Source organism: Atta cephalotes, assembly GCF_000143395.1.
Source record: "Atta cephalotes unplaced genomic scaffold scaffold00008, whole genome shotgun sequence".
Lineage (NCBI taxonomy): Eukaryota > Metazoa > Arthropoda > Insecta > Hymenoptera > Formicidae > Atta > Atta cephalotes.
This window is the reverse complement of record NW_012130072.1, coordinates 2780425-2805469: the sequence shown is the minus strand read 5'-3', so window position 1 is coordinate 2805469 and position 25045 is coordinate 2780425. Positions and strand designations below refer to the sequence as shown.

Here is a 25045-nt window from a genome sequence, read left to right as displayed (position 1 = left end):
TTGTGATTGATCGCGCTGTTCCGCTGTAAATTTCCGCTCATGAGACGCCGGCTTTAAGGTTACTTGCATCATGAATGGAGCTAATTAACTTGAGTGAGCTAAACATAGCGATGTGAAACAGGTTACCTCGAATATGGTGTAAAAATACAAGATCTAACGTTCCTGCAAATGCGTAGTAAAGAGTTCAGAGCCTTTATTCTTGAGATGCCGGCCTAAGACGTGAACTTAAGCCAATCAGGATTGCTTTGATCTACGTAATCTTACGAAAATAGAAATAGCAGTAAACTTATCCATAAAGTAAATTTTAATCGGTTGAAATTTTTCTTATGATTACTGTACACTAGACGCGATGAGCGATGAACAACGCATGATATCCAATAAAAGCTCTGCTTTCTTTCACGTGCGACACAAAGCAAAACTCTCATTGAATCGCTTATCACTCGCTTATCGCGTCCAATATGCAGTAGACATTAATAAGGATAAGTTTACTGCTACTTCTATTTCCTGCATGTGCAGCTTTGTAAAAGAAATGCGATTAGATAATTTTCTTTACGCATATGTTTATGCGGCTATGCAAATTTGTGTGGATATATCATAAGACGGAAGCACACTCTTGCAATACGTGTTATGTAAGAAATTCCCCGCTTAAGGATATATCTGCACAACTTGTATAGTCGCATAAAGAAAATTATCCAATCGCATTTCTCCTACAAAGACACACATAAAATGTGATTGAATGATTTTCTTTATGCATACATTTATGCGGCTATGCAAGTTGCATAGATATATCCTGATAGCTTCCCTATGCCTATTTCCTCTAAATTTTTTCAATTCTATCCAATCTAATTTTGTACTATTGCTTTTTGCACTGTTAGGACAAGACACAGTGTTAGGACAACACTGTTGTTCTGATTGGCTATAATCAAATCGCTATTGCGCATACCTCAAATTATTTCACTTCTACCACCAGGATTATAATTTGAAGTCTCGAGAACCATTCGAACAGAGTCTCTTCTTGTCTCGGATGTGCATTATCTCGAATATATTTTTGAAAAGCGTTGTCGACTTTGCCATTGCATTACATTATTTGAAATCTCTTCACATGATGGAAATATACAAAAATCATTGCGCATAATGACGGCATTGAGGATGAGGCTTAAAATTTCGACCAATCAGTTGTTACCCAAGCGGAGATGCTTATAATTTTATTTTTTACGTTAGAAACAATTTAATTTCAATGTAATTTTTGAAATTAATGGAAATAGTAGTCATTATCATGCGTAATGTCTTAAAATTGTCATCTTTGAAACAAGTCTCCAACTTGGATTTCAATCGCAACTCTTGATCTTTAGGGAATGAGAAGTATTCACATTCTTATTAAACACATAATTTGTATGACTTTTACATTTTTTTACGAAACAATTTGGCATATTCGACACTTTATTGACACTTCTAAGGCTGCATCCCGTTTCACGCATGAATGCGCATGCTGCATTATTTATCCTTGTTATTCATCGAATGTTAAATAGGGATAAATGATGCACATGCGCACCATACGTGAAACCGAACGCAGCCTATGACGATACGATACGTATGACGGCAATACGCGGCAACACTCAGAGTCGGCCATACTGAATTTTGCATAAAAGCTGATTGGTTCATTGCTCCCCACTATTTTTGAACGATTGCGCATCCACCGGATGATTCACCTTGTATATTACCACCATGTCTCTTTATTTCTCTTGTGTGGCACGGAAGTGTCGTAGCTGCAAGCGTGTTGAGGGGGCGCCTCGCCATTTTCATTTGAATTACATCATCTTTCTTTATTATGCCCGGTTCGAAGAAATCGGTGCTTTGTATTCAATTTATCTTAATTTATATTTCGAAGGAACATCAATGGCCAAATCCAGTTCGGCGCGAGGAATCCAATTAAAGGAAATGAAGAAGATTATAGTTTGAATTGTTCTGAATACACTTATTGAATGCACTCTCTGCACCCAGCGGGAGTCCCCTCATTCATAAAACATAACTGCAAATAACACCGAGAGGATAAAGATGCACACTAGATAAGATTACGGATATTGTGTATATTATATATATAGCTTATCAGCATTTTGCAACTATTGAATTCTTTAGAGTAATACGTGACTTTCGTTTTATCACGATAACTTGTATGAACGGTAAATATCCTATATATTAATGTAAAAAACTTGTTACTTAAGCAAATTGTGTAAAAAGAGCATTAGTTTAATTATTTAGAGATATTTTTCATATTTCGATGTGAAATTTGTGGTTATTTGCATTAAATGCTCGCAAATTCTCTTGTGATTGTTGATTATGTATTTGTGCAGAATTAGAAAACGTTTTAATATTATTCTTATTTTTTCTGTATTTATAAAATTGTTTTTTAGGTGTAATACTTGTATTTAGCAATTTTTACGAATATATATATTTTCATCATGCAGAAGAAAAATAAGCCCGAGAATCTTATGTAAGAAAAATTTATGTTTATTTATGATATTAACAATATATTTTTATTTAATATATTTTTTAATTAAAGTAATTAAAAAATGTAACTTTTATATACAACGTGAAGTAACATATAATCAAGGATGACACGTTATTTATAATGCTGTTATTTTTTTGTAATAATGATTTAGTAATTTACAATTTATAATTTTTCTTAATAGTAACAATAATGCTAGAGTTGGAACAGTCATTTTTTGAAAATAAAACTTATTCTTTTTAAAAACTATGATAACAAATATTTTCAAAAATTCTCAATTCTGATGTTATCATTATTATTATAAAAAATTGTAATGTTATTACCAAATTCTTATTATAAAAAGGTAATGATAACGATAATAGTGTTACAAGTAACATGCTATATAACACATAATGTGAGCAGTTTATAATATCTTCATATTACATATTAATGTTTTACATATCTTTGTACAAAAGAAATGTTTACTTTTAATTCATTATTTAAGTTATTTAATGTGCCATTAAATTTTTTAGGACATGTACAGCACCTGCAGTAGCACAAATACTATCATTACCAGAAATTAATTTCCCATATGATTTAGAGTGTGCATTAAAAAATATATATCTAGGACAGAGTTCTAGTCACTGCTCAGATTTATGTAATAATTACATAAGATGCATTGAAAGTTTGCCGAATGTACAAAGGATAACAGAGCTTAATTATTTAATCATATTAAAAATATGCTTGTATCTAATACAATTTGAACTAGATCTTGAAATGAAAAAATACACATTGTTAAATTATGCAATTGAGAGATATGATTCAGAAAACAATTTTATTATCAACATGGCATCTTTAAATATTGAGCCTTCTAAGCTAATTAGACCAGGCGATATTGCAATTTTTCGTGAAACTACAAATAAAGCTCGTACAAGCAGTTCTATTAGAGCTAAAATCATAAACATATTAAAAAATAAAGTTACAGTAAAGCCCCCCCATCCTGAGTAAGTTTAATACTTTTTTTATTATGGATTAATATTCTTTCTACTTTAATATATTTCATCTATACTTATTGAGATAAAATATTACTGTTTCTTTTTTCTATATTTTTTTTATGTTTTTATTCTCCAAGGAACACAGTATTGCAATGCATTACCAAGTTATCTTGAATTTATTTAGAATACTTTCTATGAATGATATTCTTTTATTCAGAATTCTTTATATGAAAAGACAAGATCAAAGAATCAAATTTAGTCTTTTGCTTGACATTACTTTAAAAAATTTTAACGTCTGCATGTTTTAATTTGGAAATATATTTAGTTTTTATAATAATGTAATATATTAGTATAATAATGATAGAATTAATTTCATATATTAATTTTTTTTGTTATTTAGACTGGCAAAAATACTGAGAGACAAAGAAAAAAGATTTAATATTAATTTTCAAAGCAAACATTGGCCATTAAGATGCTGTCATTATGTATTAATGATAATAAATGAATGTAATTGGCGTGAAATTATATATCCACAATTGAAGACAAATTGTACAGATATGGAATTGTAAGTTTTAAAATAAAATGTTTTATTATTTGGAACTATATTGTTATCATGACTATAAATATGTGTTGTATAGTGATATTGAATGGATAAATACTAATATAAAAGAGAATAAACGACAAAAGCAAGCAGTGATGAAGATATTAAATAATACAGCGCGTCCTGCACCTTATATAATTTTTGGCCCCCCAGGTACTGGAAAGACTGCGACATTGGTTGAGGCTATATGTCAGGTAATTTCTTAGATTTAACGTCTAATAAAATGATTTTTTATTTTTTTTCTATTTTTTAATTCTTTGATTAATTAATAGATTGTGAGACAATATCCAATGAAAAATATATTGGTATGCACACTATCTAATGCAGCAGCTGATGAAATCACCAAAAGATTAATTAAAAATATTCCAATAAACTTGATATATCGAATGTATGCCCCATCTAGAGAATGGTAAAATTTTATTTTTATATAAGTTTCTTGATTTTTTTTCCTTTTCTTTTATTATGTAGAGATCTAACATAAATGATATCACACAAAAAATTTTATATCTTTAAATATCATTTTCATTTCTAATCAATTCTGTTTAATTGTGACAAATTTTATAAAATATGATAAAAATCACATAAATATATAAAATGAATTTTGTTCATTGAAAAATAGGTCGTCTGTGGACAAAGAGATCCGACCATGTGCGAATTTTGTTGGAGACACTACAATTTTTTTGTCGAAAGATGTACTGCTGTTGAAAAAAATTATTATTTCAACATTATCATCATCCATAAGGTATGCATTTGATGTATTATTCAGTATTCTTTTCATCTTTTGTGCATGTGTATATTATTTTAAACATTGGTCTAAATTTTTATTTTTAATAATCATAGCAATTTTTGTATGATTAAATAAAATTAATCATTTTTATATATGAATTTTTATATATGATTTTTATATATTATTTAGATGTAATATTTTATAATTAAATTGATATTATTAAATTAAATTTTTAAAAGATATACAGGGTGAAACATCTAAAACAAAACAATGGAATATTTCGAAAATTAAACATGGTAGGGAAAAATATTTCAAATAAAAATTATATGATTCAAAGGAGGCAAATGATGATGAAATCTTTTTTTTTTTAAATTGACTTTTCAAGGTCACATGGAGGTCACCTCCATTTTTTTAAATGGAATGATATGGTTTTTTTTTATACAATATGATTCCTCTAATTATTCTGCATATAAAAGTATTAAGATAATGTATCAAAAAACCAATAGTTTAGAGATATTTTATACTTTATTCTAACATGTATTGACATAAAATGTCAAATAACTCGTAAACTATTAATTTTTTATAATCATACCTTAATGCTTTTATTGTACCTTAATAATTTAATAAGATGAATTAAAACACGTAGTTGCTTTAAAAAAATATGTATGCAAAATATTATACTTTTTAATATATACTTTTTAAACTACTATGTGTTTTTTTTTCACCAATTCATCTCATTCTGTTCATAAAAGTATTAAGGTACGATTATAAAAAAATTAAGTTTACAAGTTATTTAATATTTTATATCAAAATGTGCCACAATAAAGTATAACATATCTCGTAAACTATTGGTTTGTTTTATATCATTACCTCAATACTTTCATATATAGAATAATTAGAGGAACCATATTGTGTAAAAAATATACCATTTTTCATTAAAAAAAATGGATATCTTCTTGAGGAAAAATCGATTTTTTTTTTAATAATTTCATTATTTGTCCCCCTTTGAATCATATAACTTTTGTTTGAAACATTTTTCCCTATCGTATTTAATTTTCGAGATCCAGTTTTGTTTGTGTCTCACCTTGTATAATATCTCATACTATTTATTATAGATTGATTGATGAAAATTTCCGGAAGAATCATTTTTCTTACATAATTATTGACGAGGCAAGTCAAGCAACTGAACCAGATATGTTAATTCCTCTCGCAATAACAAATCAAGCTGAAGATGAAGAGATCGGATTTCAAGCACAAATTGTTATCGCAGGCGATCCTTATCAATTAGGACCTGTAATTCGTTGCAGGAGAATTGAGCGTTTGCTCGGTAAGTTTTTTCCTATTGATAATAAATGGTATTACATGCCATATAATCTATATTGCATTTTTTTAACTATTATTATTATTCTAACAGGAAGATCCATGTTAGAAAGATTAATGAATGATTGTAATCCGTATAAAATGCAGAATGGAAAATATAATCCGAACTACATAACAAAATTAATTAAAAATTATCGTAGTCACGAAAATCTTTTATATATGTCAAATAAATTATTTTATAACGACGAATTGAAGTTCTGTGGAGGAGCTGATACGCAAATGGCATTAAACTGGTCGCAGTTGCCCAATAAAAAATTTCCCATGATATTTCAAGAAGTATTAGGCACAGAACAAAGATGTGAATCTCTAAGGTTGATATATTTAAGTATATAAGTATCATTGCAATTGTCTTAAAGCAGGATTTAAGACTTCTGAGTAGTCATTGCGACCATATTAATTCTTAGTCTTTATTTATAAATGGCATGCAAGAAACTTCAACATTTCATTTCCTATTTATAATGTCACAATTCAATACAATCGCAGAGACTACTCAGAAGTCTTCATTTTTTATAATTAGGGCAACTGTCCCTCTTAGTGTGCTTTAAGTCAAAATTTGCTCATTATTGAATTAATTATTAAATATTATATTATAAATATTATATTATAGCTTGAATTTTATTTACTTGAATCAATATTAGTTCTTCAGTTATTTCAGTTTTTAAAATATTTTTTAATCTAAAAAAAAGTTAATGTTTTATAATAAATATATTAATAATTTTTGTAATAAAGACAATATTTTTGTCCTTGTTAGTGTGTCCTTCCAAAAAGAGGCTTTATTAATGTATCTATTTGTACTTATATTTGATTCATTTTAATATAGAGTTTAATATAGAGTTATTAAAATAGATAATAGATGTATGCTAATTGTTAAGTTAATATTGCATAAATCATTATTTTAATTTCAATTTTTTTACAATTTCAATTTAATTACAATTTCAATGTATACTCGTAACACAAGTTACGCTCTCAGTTCCAATACAAAGCATCCTAATAGGATCAGCATCCTAATCAGCTTAAAATCTTGTAATACTACTCGAGTTTATATAAATTCGTTTAATTCGTTAAATATATATCTTTCGAAAAATGTTTGTTATATTAATGATTAAAAAATAGAATATTGTCTTTGGTATCATATGCGTTAATAATTTAACTTAAAAAAAATATCTTTTATTTGTGCTAATTTTCTTTATGTTCTTTATTTTCTTATTTAAGTACAAAGGCACTAATAGATACAGACATAGTAATATGGACAGTTATCCTAGTTTATCTGAGAAATTTTAAATAGAGTATATCGAAAAAATCAAAAGTATGAATTTGAGATTATTTGAGATTATTATTTGAATTAGAGAGATTGCGGAAAAATTGTGGAATCTTAATACTAACATGTATAAAAGATCAGTTCGATCGAATTTTTACTATCCTCGAGTCTCATCGAGTACATAATTTTACTTAAAATTTCGAAACTTTAAAGATTGATTAGCGATAAAAATTATTTGATCAAATTGATCTTTTCTCTTTCCGAAGTGAATTTCCGACTTGTAAACTTTTTTATATACTTATTAATACCAAAGTTCCACAACTCTTCCACAATCTTTCTATTTTAAATTCATACTTGATTTTGTATAATTATCTACTTTATATTAGGTGTAGTAAAAAGAAATCCATTATTTTTGTATGAAATTGAATGGAAAAATAATGGATTTTTTTTTACTACACCTAATACTTATATACCTTTATGTTTACTTGATATTGTATAAACATATTTGCAGTGTCTATAACACAGCCGAAGTACTGTCGGTATTAGTATACATAGATATACTGATGAATACCAAATTTAAGACACACGCGATAACACAGAAGGATATTGGGATCATAACGCCTTTTACACGACAACAGCTGCACATTAAACATTACTTGACAGCTATGAATTATAAAGATATAACTGTGGGAACAGTTGAAACATTTCAAGGACAAGAACGAAATGTGATAATATTATCGACGGCACGATCAAAACTCTTCAAACACGATAGCGAAGAGCATATTGGTTTCTTGTCCAATCCAAAGGTATGTTATTGATTTCATGTACTATCAAATTAGAGTTATAGAAGTAATAATCATGAGAGATGAGTGACACCATTATGTCTGAACTTACTCAGTCATCTAGATTTAAAAAGTTATTCTGTAAATTAATATTTTTTATTACGAATTTTTTCCGTATATGTGGGATGCGAGAACTCGCGACTTGTCAGTTACGAATCCGTTGCTCTCACACGAAGTCACACGACATCCCAACAGTTGTTATAATTTCATTTTATGTCATATTTGTTGTGCATATACTAATATTATATATTTATATAAACCAATTTTACATATAAAACAAAAGAAATGTTTATATACCAATTACTTGTAGATAATATATGAGTTTCTATTTTAATGGGGTTACGATTCACTTCCTATGCTAATAATTTAATCAACTTTCAAAACTATACATAAATGAGTCAAGATCAGATTTGAGATCAATAATAAGTTAATTGTTGGCTTACATAAAGCCATACATCATCCTAAATTTTATAAAATTATACATAATTTTATAAAAATTATATTATGTTCTATTATATATATAATATAAAAAATTATATACATTCTTTGCAGAGATTTAATGTTGCTTTAACACGTGCAAAAGCACTTACTATAATAATAGGAAATCCAAATATACTATGCAAAAACGAACATTGGAAACTATTATGGGACTATTGTAAAGAGCACAATGGATATATTCCGTTTAAACAGTTACCGTTAAAAAAGAACTGTAAAATAGCAAAATTAATGGGCAATCTTCAAACTTATTCATGTAATGATAGCGGTACATCAACAAACTTAATCGTTACCGAGCAGAAAGAAAAAAGAAAAACGGAAGCATTATTTGATGTACTTGTACGTAAAATGGAAAGCTTGACTTTAAGGATTGATTAAAAATAACGACTGATGTAGATTTTTAATGGGCATTGATTGCACATTTCGAATGCAAAATGTATATTGTACATTTAACTGTTTGAAATATCATTGTTTTTAATTGTTGCATTATTTTTAATTAATTATTAAAAATAAAGGCTTAAAGTTATTAAAAAAAGGAGTTATTTTAAGTATGAAACAGTTAAATATTATTGTTTTTAATTGTTGCATTTGAAACCTTTATTCTTAATAATTAATTTAAACGGCATATTTATATTATTATGTATAAAATAAAGTACTCTGCACAATGGTGGAACTATCTCGAACTTCTTTTTTTGGTAATGTAAAGTCTTTATTCTTAATAATTAATTTAAACGACATATTTATTTTATTAAGTAAATTAAGTATTCTGCGTATAAAATCTCTATTGCTCGTGTGTCTGAGCGTGATGCGCACAGACATATAAAAGAAGTCGCCAAGCTCGGATACGAGCAACAGATTTTACACACAGAATACTTAATTTACTTAATAAAATAAATATGTCGTTTAAATTAATTATTAAGAATAAAAGCTTTAAGTTCGAAAAAAAAGTTCAAAATAATTCCATCATTGTCTTCAAATAATTTAAAATAATTTAAAGTATTGAAAAATGTCAGTATTATGAAGTTTTAAAGTTAAATATGACTTAATATGTATACATCTCCGATATAATAATTGTTTTATAAGTCAACTATATTAGATATGTCTTTTTGGCATTATCAATGCTTCCAAGCACTTGTAGCATTAAAATGGATCGTAGTCATACATTTAAGTGAAATATTTTCTTTAAAATAAATATTTTCGGAAGCATTATAATAAGTATGCTCATATCAAATATTTAATTAAAATAATTCAAATATTTAATTAAAAATAAATTATAAAATATTTTTACAAGTATAGAATACTATAGGAATGTAATTAATGTATAATAATTATTACCATAATAATTTTATAGTAGAGTTTTATATATGATTTTTTTATATATCGATTATGTAATTTGAAAATGAAGTGTAAAAAATTCTTGATCTTTTTAATCATGAATACGTATATGGTTTTAACTATAAATTATTAAATTGTTTCAATATATATTTTAGAGGTAAGCAAGTTTTAAAAGAAAGTTTGTATTGTGATATTATAAGTGTTTTAACCAAAAATAAATGTATGTATTAATCGATCAAAATAAAGACAAACTTTTTTTGTAAAAAACTATTTATTTTTTTCACATGGCAATGATTCAAAGACATGTATCACTTATCATTGTTCATCGGCAGGGTATTGTACATTTCGCTCTAAAAAAAGCCTATTTTACTCGAGTAGCAGTTTAGCCTCATTCCCATTAATTTTCTTATCGATACCGTGCTGAACTGCGAACTCGTATTTTACGCTGGCGAATAAGATATCCGTCAGAAGGAAGATTTGTGCTATGGCGAACGCCAGTGTTACTCCAAAGTAAAAATTGGCGTTCGCTGACCTAGAATAGATCCACTGATGCCACACAGTTGGGGCAAAGACCGTGCAAAACAGTAAAAAACAACCTACAATGAATCCTTGTTGCATATCTAAAAAAAAACGTATGACGTATTAGAATAATTCGCACCGTTCTCAATAATACAATAAGAATATCATGAATTAAACTCACGTTGGAACAAATGTTTCCACAGCGGCAGTAGAGATATATAGAAGCCCACGTCTCCGATACATGGATAAGATTTGAATATGGCAGCTATCGCTAGGTAGGAAAATGCCAGTAACATTGGATCGCGTCGCAACCGTAGCGCTAGAGGGACTATGTACAATAAACTGACATTTATCTGAAAAGATGCGATGAAAAGCCATCTGAAATGCTCGAACATTTCTGTGAAGAAGTACCAATACAGTCCGATATTCGGACGTAAATCCGGAACAGTTAGAATGAAACCAATGGTACTCCATAAGAAAGACCAGCTTCCCATGATACAGTAAGAAACAGCAAATAGGATTGCCAGGATGCTCGTAAATACAATTAGCATCGTAACAATACTGATTTTTCTGTTCTTCGCCGTAGTAGCGACGTAAATAGTTGCCGGTACCATAAGTGACATGGGGTAGAGTCCTTGCAATGTTAATAACGCTATCGTTGCGCAACTCCAAAGCACAGAGCGTCTCGTCATTGACACCAGCACGATCGAATAAAGTAGATTAGTAAAAACCGTAGTTGTTAGGCCAATGCAGTTTAGTATTATATATGGATTAAATAGATATGCTGTGGAAACGTACAGAGCAGACGTGTTGGGAACATCTTTACTAAGCTCCTTCTCATCCTTTTCCTCTTTCTTTTTCATTGTCTGTAATTTAAGTTGAAATAAGTACCACTTTTATCAAAAAGATTTTAAACTAGACAAATTTAAATTCCAATATTGTACTGACCAATTCAAATGCGTAATGTTTTGCTGCATGAGCGAGGCACAGGGCAGTCGTTAAGTCAACGACAACAAATAGTAGAAATAATGCCCATTGAGGTAAGTATTCCTGCATCAGAGTGAACACATATAAGCCAATTGGAGTCTCGTGAAATAGATCTCCCTCGTATGGGTCTATGCCAAATTTATGCAGGTAAACTCCTTCGGTTACTGGAAATTCAAAAACATTAAGTTTCATGATTATGAAACTGATCTGTTCCTAATTAATTAAAACAATATTTAATTCTCAAAATCTAATCTGATACAATTATTGACGCTGTGTCCTATTTAATTTATGTTGATACTAATTAATTTCAAGAAATCAAAAACAAATAACTTGTATAAAAATATAACTTGTATAAAAAAGAATTTATTTATTGAAAAATTATTTTAATAATAATAATTCAAACTTGCAAATATAATGTAAAGAAAATTGAATTGTTTGACATTTTTGTATAAAACTGTAATTACTTCAATAGTACAAGATACAAGAATTAAAAATTAGTAGTAATAAATTCAAATATAATGTATTTTTATTATTTTATTATTTTTATGAATTTTTATATATTTAAATATTTTTATTATCTATTAACATTACTTCAGAGAAAGTTGAATTAGTTTTACTCTACTATCAGAATATTTATTATTCAAATGATCACTATGTACTTAGTGGATCCGATAGACACGTTCCAAAGAGTTAAATAATAGAAAATAAGTATCAACAATTCTGAGGGTGTTAATATTTTAATTTAAAATAGAAAAGCAGTCGAACATAATCGCAAACAAAACTATGCTCCTATGATTGGAGGATGTACCGAAGCATGATCCGACTAACCTCTCTTCCAGGAGTTTAAGGCAGTCGACACCTCGACACGGTTACCGATGATCTTTTGGTACTCGGAGTTCATTATCAGCAATCTGATGGTACCGGCTAGCGCGAAATTCGACAACCACTTTCTTGACATGATCCCTTATCTTTCTGTTCCCACTACCACAATCGATTCATTTGTCCCGCTCGCGGAGACGTAACCTCTCGTGACACCGGTGTTCAGGATATTTACCAACGAGAATAACGATGAAGTACCGTTATTGATAAACTGAAAGTTCCTGCGGATCTTTCCTGACTCGGTCGTCACTTAATCCGCACGATACGTTTTACGCATCTACTTCAATTATCGCGTAGAGATCATGCTGTAAATGTGAAGAAATCAAGACGCCGCGCCGTCTACAGCATTCACTGGTGTTCACATATCGGTGATATGACACTCCCGAATATCTTGATACATGCACTTGTACATACATACATATACACAGCCGCGTTCAGCAGAATGTTTATTTTACAACAGTTGGAAATTTTCTTCGCTGTGGTTGAAATAGAAAATATTTTCTTCTAGAATTAAAAGTATTAATCTAATCAACACGAAGAAAATTTCCAACAACTTGCAAAATAAACATATTATATTTGTGGAATGCGATCAATAAAACTTTGCACTTATTCATAATTATGCAAAAAGAATTGCCGCGATTTTGATGGAACTTTAATTTACTTACTTTAGATATGAAGTACTTTAATGCTTATTGTCAATTATCGTTAAATGCCACTTACAAGTGTATTCTCATCGAGATTGATAGAAATCATATAAATTTTGATCTTGTCAATTGAATAAATTTAATAATAAATTATGGAACTGCATATGTATATGAGATGCAAAAACTACGCAATATCAACACAACTGAAATTATATTATTTATCCTAAAATTAATCAATTTTTATAAATAAATTTGCTAAATATTATTCCTAGAAACTTAATGAGAAACTAGCATTACTATATAAAAAAATTTTGAAATTTTTTATATAAAAAGCGTTCTAATAATTGTATATGTATTTTTCACATTTATTGATGCATATATTTGATGATTTTTTAAAATCAATTTTATTAATATAATATAATTTTATAAATTTCCTAAAATTTTTTAAAAGAAATTATTATAGATAGTCTTTTTCTAAATATATATATCAATATTTTTTAACACCGATAAAATAAATAAGTTTCATGTAAATATATATATATATATATATATATATATATATGTATGTACATACACTAATGCATTTAAATAAAACACTATAAATATTAATTTTTTTGTAATATCCATCAGCAATTGATGTGACATCACAAAATTAATTGTCGCTTGCCAGTTCAATAATCAAGACCGCTAACTTGTCAAATAAATTATCATGCAATTTCATTAATACTAAAATAAATAAATAAGAGTTTAAAACTGCAAAAAATGTGGAACGCTTCACGATTTTGCGTGTCATCCTTGCGCAGGGGCCATGCTAATCTTCTCTGTATCGTTCCAATTTTAGTATATGTACTGCCGAAGCAAGTACAATAGGATGCTCTTACAATATTGCTTATATACTGAATAATACATTCGTGTATACTAACGAGAAAAACAAAGTTACAAGTTTTCGCCATCTATTGACACAATTGGGCACTACACTACATAACCTCACAAACAAGTATGAGACACTAACAATAATTTTATAAATAGAAAACGAAACAAAAATCGGAGATTATTTAATAATCAATTAAGTACAAAATAATTTTCGTGGTAAGACTCGATGCGATGTTTTAATGACGTTATCACAATTAAATCTCGGTGTGCTTCTTTGTTCGAGAATATACCATTGATTCAAGTATATTTGAATCAAGAATGTGCATTTTACATTAAAACATAAACAATAATTGTGTGTATACAATGTAAATTATGTTTTACGTGTCATCATAAACAATCTATACCTATTTTTTATCGTTACACTCTCTGAAACTTCTTCGATTATATATTTTTATTTATCAAACATACTAAACTCAGACATATTAATAATCATAAAACATAATTACTTTTTTCTGTATTGTGTTATTCAATTTATTATTAATAATTTATATATTTTACATTACTTGTACTACATAAAAAAATTTGTGTAAACTTAATTTATCCTGTTTCTAATGATTAAAGTGGAAGTTTCTGTTTACTTTAAATTAAATTTTATATATATAATATATTTGATTTTTTTATTTATAGATCTGTTAGAAGTTATGCGATTGAAAGGATGGAGATATGGTATATTTATTGGAGGTTTCGTTGGATTTTTTGGTTTATGCTGTTATGCCACCATGATACGACCCATGCTGAATTCTGAACCATATAGTATATATTTGCCTTTAGACTATTAATAAACAATCAAATGGTCTGCACAGTTAATTATTATCTCAATAAACTTTTTTTTCAGGAAGAATTCGAAATCAAACTTTCTCAGATAGATCTTCATAACTTAAATTTGTAAAAATTGTTGGAAGTTCCTGTAAAATTATTGAACATGTTAATTACATATGATTATGATGTTATGCAGTTTCTTTCTATATTCCCAAAAATTCTATAAAGGATAGGTAATATAGATATAAAATTAAATAGATTGTTTGCTATACAAAATATATAATATAAATGTCTGTTCATATTTATTAAAACTGTATAATTATGGAAAGCACATAAATCATAAAAAAAATTGTACTCGAAGACTCCATGGAACTGACTTTTCTATGACTTATGTGCTTTTTACATAATCGGCGATTCGATTATCTGTACAATTATATCACATATAAGAAATTTCGTTCGTAAACCGACTAGAAATTTCGTTGCAAGTATATAGTTTTGTAACTATATGCACATGCATACGTAATAGGCCTCATATTAAAAATCCTCATCATCACACACATCGAGGAAGACATCAAATGCTTGTCGATTGCAATTGCCTTCTGCGGTGAAGACATATTTGTGAAACGTTCCGTCCATACATACAGCTGAAATTACAAAAAAAATGGAAATATAAAGGAAGAAACAGAGTTCGACATTTTTTGTAATATAAATATAGTACCTATCACAGAATTGTGTGTACCAAACGCACAAACGCAAGCGCATTCTGGAGGTACTGTGAAGGTAGCCAATGCCCACTGACTCTCGACATAATTGCCCAAGAACCCCATATTTGAAAAGCTAAAAATAAGATAACAATATATGAAAAGTTGTTTGATTGAATCGAAAGATAGTATTACTATTGTAAAGCTATAAACAAAGCTATAAACTAGAGATTGAGATTAGTTTGGAATCTAATCAAAGCAAGTTCACTAAATTTGATTTTCTCTTTCTTCATATTCTTGAGACTTCCAGACTTGAGATTTCCTTCGGGACCTTTCTATATATAAAGATTATGCGTTTCGCGAGTTTCTTCCGTGTCCAGATTCATTCTTGAAATGCCAACGTTTCGTGAATACAGTATCAGGCTGCTCCTCGCCCTGATGAAGTGAACTGCAAGGTTCACGAAACGTTGGCGTTCCAAGAATAGATCTGGACACGGAAGAAACCCGCGAAATGCATAATCTTTCTTTTTCTTCATTAATTCAATTTCAATTCAATTTCAATCTTTAGTCTGATCACGGCTTAAGGATTTTTTAATGTGATTGCATTACTAATCATATTAAAGAACAGTCTTGAAATAGTTGTAAAGCTGCTTTTTCTACTGAACGCAGTCTTTATTTAAAAAACGATATAATCTACATACGTGGATCGTCGATTCAAACTGGTATTTTTTAGGGCAAATATATGAACTGTTCCTTTATCGCTCGAAACACATAAGAATTCTGAATCTCTGCTGAATGTTATGCTAAAAGAAAAAAAATTAAGAAATATTTAAAAACTGAAAAATATTATTTGCATTATGGTTAAGTGCTATAACGCGTTAGATATTAATCTTGTATAACCAATAGAGAGTAGCAGGATCAGCACCGCGCCTTAATTCAACCAATAAACTCCTGCGTACAGAATCCCACACTCTGATTAAAGTCCCCTGAACAGATGCAGTCGCGATCATGGTCCCATTTCCATTAACTGCCAGACATGCCAGTGCACCCTGTTTTTATTGTAACACATATGGATATGATAATAAATAGAACAATAAAACATTCGCTTTATTAATCATTAAAGTATCAATCAAGAATCTTGGCTAGCTTAATATTTCAATTGCTAATCGAGCAAACAAATCTAAGTTTTAATCCTGTCATCCATATAAAAAAAAGAATCCATATAAAAAATTTTAAAAAAGAAATACTGAAAAAATACTGTAATATAAATAAAAATTAAAAATAAATTCTAAAGTAATTGAGCCTTTGTAAATTTTTATCATATTGAAAGAAAAAAATCCAAGCAAGAAGAAATACCTGATGTGCTGAAAGAGTAACAGGTGCACTGGAACTACCAGCTTCGGTAGCTCCAAGATCCACCAATTGTACACTACCGAGTTTGTGGCCAGGAAAAGCCAGTAATTGCTTTTGTGCTGTCGCGAACGTAGCTATTTCCACCAAGCCTGTTGAATTGTCTCTAGTTTCAAGCGTCAACAATCTTCGAACAGGCGTGGGAAACGAAAAGACATGTATCTCTCGCTGCAGCGCCACTATCATTCTACGACATAAGAATATCTTTCTATAGAGCAGACTAAGATGTGCAAGAATTTGCATTGAGAAAACAAAAGAGGATTCCATACTTGTCCCTTCGCAATCTGACTGCTTTGATGATACTGGTAAAGGTGACTTCCATGACGAACTTCTTCAATAGATCGTCGTAAATCAGAACGGTATTATCAGCAAATTTAGCACGATTCCCACCACCTACCACGGCAATCACATTTGTTCTCCAGAGCATCTCAGCCATAGAGATGCTTCCCATTAAATCATTATCGAAATGTGCCTTTTCAACCAATGGGTCGACATTATAGATTCTCAGTCCAGATTCCATGCAGCACATAAAACAACCTGGAAAAGAGAGATTATCTCAATACTCAGTGTCATAAATATGATAATCAGAAAGAAATGACGATAAGGATCTTTAGAAAGAATTAGAGGAAAGTAAGAGTATATCTAACTAATCAAAAGAGAACAATATAGAAATCATATTCAATTATACAAAAAAGTTGAAAAAAATAATATAAAAATAAATTTAAATTACAAGAAGCTTAAGAAAGATTATTTTTAGACGTCATATCTTTTATCAGAAGATAAAAAGATACACAAATCAATTGATGGGAGTAACTCCAAAAAAAGACTCAATGAAAAAAAGAATGTATTTTGCGGTTCAAATTAAAGTTTACCTTGATCCTGATTGAATCTCAGGCTATGAATGCCCCTCGCAGCCATCGTGACTCGCAGTTGATCAACAAAGAATCGACTCTTATAATAGGAGCAGCCCTTTCGGAAAGAATTCGGGATTCTCCTCTTTTTCAGGGAAAATAACTTTTTAGCGATAGTTCACATTTCAAGTCCATGATACACGTCAATCTGCATGCTGTAAATAATTCTATTCAAAATTCTATTATTTATTAGAATTCCTTATACGAATATTATTATTTACAGTCAACAAGTGCTTTCTTACATCAGCGAGCATATGAATATATACAGAAAGAAAACTGAGGTTACACCGAGGTATGGTTGATACCAACATTATCACCTCCACTTTTCAGGAAAATGTCGTCTAATCTCTCCCGTAAAAGTCGAATGTGATTGACTCGACATTTTTCTTCTATTCGCGCCAATTGTTTGAAATGTATTTTCGTAAAAACAAATACTAATAATAGAATTTATTTAAATTTTATTATTATTAATGTTTAATCTATGTAAATATTATTAAATAATATTTCTTTATAATAATTTATGTAAAAAGAGACGTAGAAAAAAAGATGTAAAAAAGAAGCCGAAATATATGTACAAAAATATATAATATAAAAAAAATATTGTTTTTTAATATATTTTTACGTCTTACGATAAAATTACCAAAAATTTTGTAGCTTTGAGAGTACCTCGAAAATTAAGTATGAACATAATGTATTTATCCAATTTTCAATATTTTTGATTAATTTTCGGTGTTCCCCAAACGCCACAAACTTTTTAATAATGATTTTTAATAATGATCTAGGATTATATCTAGATAAAACAATCTACAAAATATTTTCTTTTACTCATAATTTGTGAGTACCCCATTATTGCGATCTATAATTGTTTTTTTCAATCCACTCGGCTCGATGTTGTGGATTGTAAACAATTGACGACAACAGAGAAAAATATCAGGGCGCTACTTGTCTCGATTCCAGATCTGGGAGTCGATTCTGTATCTTCAAATAAGGTGAAAATTACAAAAGCGAATAAATTTACTAGGTGTTGACCAATGAAATAATCAATATTCTAGTTAGAAATAATCAAAATTCGCTCACTTTTATAATTTTCACTTCATTTTAAGATACAAAATCGATCCCCTGATCTCTCCTTCGAGTGATAGACTTTCGTTCTATCCAAGACAAAGTAAAATTTTTCAGTGTATGGAATTCCCGAGGATAGATTACTATTTGCTATTTTTTACATCTTGTCTTTTTGCTTTTTATTCGGTTTTTTGTTTTATATTGCCTGAGATAAAAATTAATGAACTTTAAAAGAAACAAGAAATATATAACAAGAAATACAATTGTCGATAAAATGATTGCAAAGAAGAAAAAAGCGAAAGGTAAAAAAATAAGAAACAGAGCACATTGTAGAATAGGCTTAGACTCAAGTCCCAGAAACAATGCAAAGGAATAGCGATAGTGATAGAAATAATATGATTTCAACCTATCAGAAATCAGATACACTAGATTATACAGTTTCTGATAGGTTGAAATTGTGTTATCGCTATCGCTATTCCTTCGCATTATGTCTGAGGCTTCAGGAAATTATATATCTTGAAATGAGGTGAAAATTACAAAAGTGAGCAAATTTACACTATAATTTTTAATGATTTCAAACAATAAACAAATCAATTTTTCTTATTCACCTTTATAACTGAATATAAAGTCTGTTTGCATATATATTTGGGCATTGAAAAGAGACAAAGATGCTGAGTGCAAACTCGAACAAATCGAATTTTAACGATATCTCAGAGATTCTTGATGAAAACGTCAAAAATTCTTGCCATTTCGAAATACATTTAATATATAATTTAATTGATATAAAAAAAGCTAAAAACAGCCGCGTTGAGACGTTTTCATGTTGGATTGATTGATTTCCGGAATGTCCAATACGAATCAAGAAACTCTAATCTCGAGTGCGAATGTGAAGCAGCAGGCCATCTATCTGGTAACATCATAAAACGCGGTTATATTATACTAAGGTTATATTAAACTAAACAAATTCAAGTGAGGTTATTGATGTATTTTTCGATAACGTTGACGAGTATCTGCACTTGCAAAGAGCGATTTTTATTCTATTGACGCGGCCTACTCTCGGAGAACAACAATGGATTTCCAGAATCGTCCAGGCGGCAAAACCGGCGGCGGCGGCGTCGCCTCCTGGTCGGAAAGTAATCGCGATCGCCGGGAGCGTCTCCGTCAGCTCGCCCTGGAGACTATTGATCTAAACAAGGATCCGTATTTTATGAAAAATCACCTGGGCTCATATGAATGTAAACTATGTCTTACTCTACACAACAATGAGGGCAGTTATCTAGCACACACTCAGGGTAAGAAACATCAAGCCAATTTAGCCAGGAGAGCTGCGAAAGAAGCTAAGGAAGCACCACAGACCCTTGCACCAGAGAAGCCTCGGGTCGAACCGAAGAAATTTGTGAAGATCGGTCGACCTGGTTATCGAGTCACCAAGCAGCGTGATCCAGAATCTGGTCAGCAGAGTCTGCTATTTCAAGTCGATTATCCGGAGGTGGCGGACAATGTGATACCACGACATAGATTCATGTCTGCCTATGAACAAAGAGTCGAGCCACCAGATCGCAAGTGGCAGTATCTGCTGTTTGCAGCTGAGCCATATGAGACCATCGCCTTCAAAGTGATTATTTCTGAAGAATGTTTTTATTAATATCAGTATTATTAAATTACTTGTCAATTGTCAATTTTGTAATATTACTTTCAAAAATTTGTAATAATACTTTAAATTAAGTTAATTAAGTTAAAACAAATAGAAGTTCCTGTTTAAGCATTCATATACATATATTTGACTTATCAGAGTTGGATAAATAAATCTAAATGTATTCAATTTAAGACTCTTTATATTTCAAGACCAGCAAATAATTGACGCACAGTTTGCATAAATTGATTATAAAATTCGCATAAAAATATTAGATATCAAGATACATTTTGACTGAATGTAACTCTTTTTACACATTTATATGCTTATTTCTATGTTCTCACAATCTCTTTCTATTTGAATATTAGGTCATTCATTCCACTGAATGTTTGAATAATTAAAACAGAAATTTTTATCTGTTTAATATAAATGATACTTAAAAGTAGAAAAGCTTTTCTTTATTCGATATAATCGACATTTTCTTTATTCACATAATCAATGTTATAGGTTCCTAGTAGAGAAGTGGAAAAGGCAGAGGGAAAGTTTTGGACTCACTGGAACAAGGATACAAAACAATTTTTCTTGCAATTTGCATTTAAAAACGAGAAGCCGTCTGTGGGTAAAGTACCACCACCGCCAGTTCCTCTGATAAGACCAGGCTTAGGCCCAATGGTGCCTGTTCCACCACCTCCACCCAGACCACCAATGTTTAATCCGGTACCACCACCACCAGCTCTCTTGGCACCCGGGATGCAAATACCTCCACCACCACCTCACATAGCATAAGAAATCTGGAATACAATACATATTTATATAATCTTTTTCATTTTATTATTAATGCTTAAATCTTCGCTATCTACATGTTACAAAAGATCGATTTTATTCTAAATCACAAAAAAATTAAAATGTGTTTAGATTGTGTAATATAAGTGAAATCTAATTATAATTTTATAAGAATAAAACAAATTGTGAGAAAGGAACAAGACGAATGTGATTAAAAAAATGTTTATTTATCATTTCGAGATACATTCTCTGTAAATTAATGCCGATTTTCTATTTGACAGGTTGCATCAAAGTTTGAGTACTTACAAAGTACACGTTTATGGAGATTGATATTCTAAAAATAAAACGTATAAATTAGCATTTTGTTTACATAAAATATTTAAGGATATTTCATAAAATTAATCAGAATGCAACGATCTACACTAATGCACAACATTACATTAAAATGCTTTTCAGACCGCCCGTTGCTGAATCATCACAATACAAAGATATCACCAAAAAAAAAGTTTAAAGGGAGATTAACATACTCGATGATTTACGCGCACAAAACACATGCCCCACCAACTGCCTTGATCTTGTCCTCTGCCTGTTTACTGAAGAATTTAGCCTTTACGATAACAGGTTGCTTCGGCAGACGTCCTTTTCCTAAGAGTTTGTAATATCCCTGAAAAAAAGTTAATATTGATCAATAATTTATATATTTTATATGTCAAAATACAAGTGCAAACTTAAAACTAATTAAATTGTCACATTTTATTACAATCTTTTTTTAAATATTTTATAATAATCAGAATGCAACATTCTACAGGAATATAAGTATTGTACAGTACTTTTCAGTCCGCCCGTTGCAAATCATCATATGAGAAAATACAATATAAATATTTAAAGAAAAATATGATATATTGGAACTTTAATAGTGAACCTCGAAAAAACGCACAACGCTTATGAAGCTCTAATGTACATAAAATTATGATATTACAAAAAAATCACTTACCGCTTTTACAAGATCGATTACCGGAGCTTTGCCTTCAACATCTTTGTACTTCAATCTCGTCTGTTCAGAGACCAGAGTCCACAATTTGTCTAGATTTATAGTGGGACACCATTTAGTGTTACGTCGTAGATGATAATTTCTCATACCGAGCTGTAAGTTGAAGAAAAAAATATCAATTATTAGTCAATTTAAAAATTCTCAAATAACATTTTTATATATTAGAAGTTATTCAGATTATACAAATACAATCAATATAATTCAGTTCGCCGGTGAAAATTGAAGTCTCATCATCTGATATATAAGATCTTTCTAGCTGAATTTCTTGCATCATTCGTCTTTCCATTTTATTTTTCTCCAACATTAAAACAAAAAGAAGAAAAATAAATCATGCAAAAAGCTAAAAAGACCTAGCTATCTTTATTGAGCAATATCATATAGATGTATTCTTACCTTTCCAAAATAACCAGGATGGTATTTGTCAAAGTTGATTCGGTGATGGTGCATACCACCGGCGTTACCGCGACCACCTGGGTGTTTCCTATGCTTGCCTAAAAGATAATAAATAAAATAATATATTAATCACTGTATCTTTAATATATCTATCGACAAAAAGAAAGAAAACAATTTATGTCAAAAGTTAAATCAAAATACAGAAGTCAGGACATATGATAGAGGAATAATCATACAAAAAATGAAGCATCTTTAATTCCATCTAATAACTTTAGTCGAAATTTTTATCCAAGGACTCAAGTTGAAATTTTGTAAGAAATATTCTACATTAATAAAAATTTAATTTTTTCTTTTTCAAAAACAAGAATGTGAAATTTTAATCTCAAATTCATAATTATGTATTGTGCTGTTTATTTATTAGCATTTATTATATTACTAATACTAATACTAGTTTTTATTTACTTTATACACGTGGTTATAGCTACAACAAATTTTATCGGATAAACTTACCAACGCGACCGTGGCCATGGCTCACGTGTCCACGTAACTTCCTGGTTTTCTTCTTGTGTGTAGACTAGGTAAACATAACGAAATAATGCAAAAAATCAATAATACACAATGATGACTAATGTTGAAATTATCGATTGATTTGAAAACTGTCTTCGATTATGTTATTCAATATGAAATAAAAATTGTTTAGGTTAACATTATCCGGTCTAGTAAAAGACACATCGTAACATTCTCTTCGCGAATGTAATAAATGCAGAAAATTATCCATGATGATGTTAATTGTATGTTTAATGGAAATAAACTGTAAATAGTGCGACGATGTCTTTGATTTCTCTGGATTATTCCGGAGATAGCACAATACAAAAACACTCACCATCCCAAGGAAGTAATGAAGGAAAAGAATCGTAACAGTTCTGCCAATGCAAATCCATCAAAATGTACATTGCGCATGCGTATTGGAAAGCTCCGCCAGCAAATTAACGGAAATGCTTCAAATGTGACGGTCAATAAGGTAGATTCGCGACTTGCAACTTGATTATCGTCTGCCGCAAAAAACTACGTGTGATTAAAAAAATAATATATTTTCATTTTCTTCGAATTGCATATTTTATTTATTAATAAATCTTTCTATTATTATTATTATTATTTTATATCACTTTAGGAAGTGTAAAATAATAAGAGAGTTCCGTTAGTCCATCTATTTACATACATTGGCCAGTGCCTAGTAATTTTCCTGTGTACATTACCAATAAGAATATTTTATATTAAATTTACCACTTTTTTAAATATATTGTGGACAATCGAATCTTTTTCAATATAAGATATACATAAAATTAGATACGTTAATAACTAATTTAAATGATGTATTAACAAAATAATTAACAAAATTATTGATATAAAACTGATTAAAAAAAATTAATACATAATTATATAAAATTTTTTTACAAAAAATGTAAAAGTTACAATTACTTTTATATTTAAGACACAGATGTGTCACGTAAAAATAAATTCCTTTTTCCTAAAAAAATAAGAATACATAACACAATTGATTGGATGATATATATTGTTCTTACACAAGAGCTAAAAGTGAACAAAGAAATATGAGAATAAGTATAAATTTAATATTTATTTTCAATTTATGGTATACCTATATAATATCTATACATAATTTAATTCGTAGTAAAAATATTTATTGTCTATAAAGCTGTTAATTTTTATCAAATTTTTTAGTTGACGGCGTTAATGAAACTTTGGCGGTGTCAGAGTTAGCTCTCGTTTATGCTACTTATCAAAATGCACATTTTGATGTGGTTATGTACTTTACGAATAATCTGGTCCCAGGTAATTCTGGTGTGTCTTCGCGCGTTGTTTTAGGATATGTATATATACATTGGATATGTATATATACATTGTTTTAATGTTAAAATATGTCCTTTCATCTACTTCATATGCAACCTATAATTCTCCTTTGCCCAGTATCCTCCAAGTCTAGGGGAATATTATTTCTTTTGAGTATATAAAATTAAAATATAGAAAATAAACAATATTCAATACGGTTAATAATAGCGCTATATAAGGATTCGATGTTTTCATAAAAAGCTTTTGATAAAAAGACAAAGTACGAATTATAATGAAGAAATGAATGAAAATTGGTAATAATATAAGCAATATCGATGTAAAAGAGAGTTACATGATATAAGCTAATTGAATTTTAATTTACAGTCCGATATATGATATATTTCATATGAATAT

At 29.4% G+C, this 25045-nt stretch overlaps 5 protein-coding genes across 6 annotated transcripts; 2 read left to right on the top strand and 3 right to left on the bottom strand.

Moving 5' to 3' along the window:
- The first annotated feature begins 2459 nt into the window (after positions 1-2459).
- LOC105627162 (putative helicase MOV-10) lies at positions 2460-9161 on the top strand. Its single transcript, XM_012208449.1, has 10 exons — positions 2460-2491; positions 3019-3489; positions 3881-4045; positions 4119-4275; positions 4354-4490; positions 4701-4823; positions 5924-6135; positions 6223-6499; positions 7958-8252; positions 8841-9161. Exons 1-10 carry the CDS (start codon positions 2460-2462, stop codon positions 9159-9161), a joined length of 2190 nt encoding a protein of 729 aa, XP_012063839.1.
- A 1323-nt stretch (positions 9162-10484) lies between these two features.
- LOC105627161 (phosphatidylinositol glycan anchor biosynthesis class U protein) lies at positions 10485-12582 on the bottom strand. The gene is made up of 4 exons (XM_012208448.1): positions 12453-12582; positions 11586-11788; positions 10819-11503; positions 10485-10738 (listed from the first exon to the last, which is right to left on the bottom strand). The coding sequence occupies exons 1-4, from the start codon at positions 12580-12582 to the stop codon at positions 10485-10487; spliced, it is 1272 nt and encodes a 423-aa protein (XP_012063838.1).
- A 2791-nt stretch (positions 12583-15373) lies between these two features.
- On the bottom strand, positions 15374-17868 carry LOC105627160 (WD repeat domain phosphoinositide-interacting protein 4-like). Its single transcript, XM_012208447.1, has 7 exons — positions 17823-17868; positions 17220-17487; positions 16897-17137; positions 16441-16589; positions 16242-16343; positions 15558-15676; positions 15374-15483 (listed from the first exon to the last, which is right to left on the bottom strand). Exons 1-7 carry the CDS (start codon positions 17866-17868, stop codon positions 15374-15376), a joined length of 1035 nt encoding a protein of 344 aa, XP_012063837.1.
- Positions 17869-19992: 2124 nt separating this feature from the next.
- Positions 19993-21342, top strand: LOC105627158 (splicing factor 3A subunit 2). The gene is made up of 2 exons (XM_012208443.1): positions 19993-20538; positions 21064-21342. Exons 1-2 carry the CDS (start codon positions 19993-19995, stop codon positions 21340-21342), a joined length of 825 nt encoding a protein of 274 aa, XP_012063833.1.
- On the bottom strand, positions 21009-23712 carry LOC105627159 (60S ribosomal protein L27a). 2 transcript variants are annotated; one of them, XM_012208446.1, is made up of 7 exons: positions 23667-23712; positions 23294-23357; positions 22784-22881; positions 22334-22483; positions 21867-22003; positions 21646-21673; positions 21009-21347 (listed from the first exon to the last, which is right to left on the bottom strand). In XM_012208446.1, the coding sequence occupies exons 1-5, from the start codon at positions 23667-23669 to the stop codon at positions 21875-21877; spliced, it is 444 nt and encodes a 147-aa protein (XP_012063836.1). In that variant the 5' UTR covers positions 23670-23712; the 3' UTR covers positions 21009-21347; positions 21646-21673; positions 21867-21874. The 2 variants fall into 2 exon arrangements, with proteins under 2 accessions (XP_012063836.1, XP_012063834.1); XM_012208444.1 differs by lacking the exon at positions 21009-21347 and having other exon boundaries at positions 21546-21673.
- Between the last annotated feature and the right edge of the window lie 1333 nt (positions 23713-25045).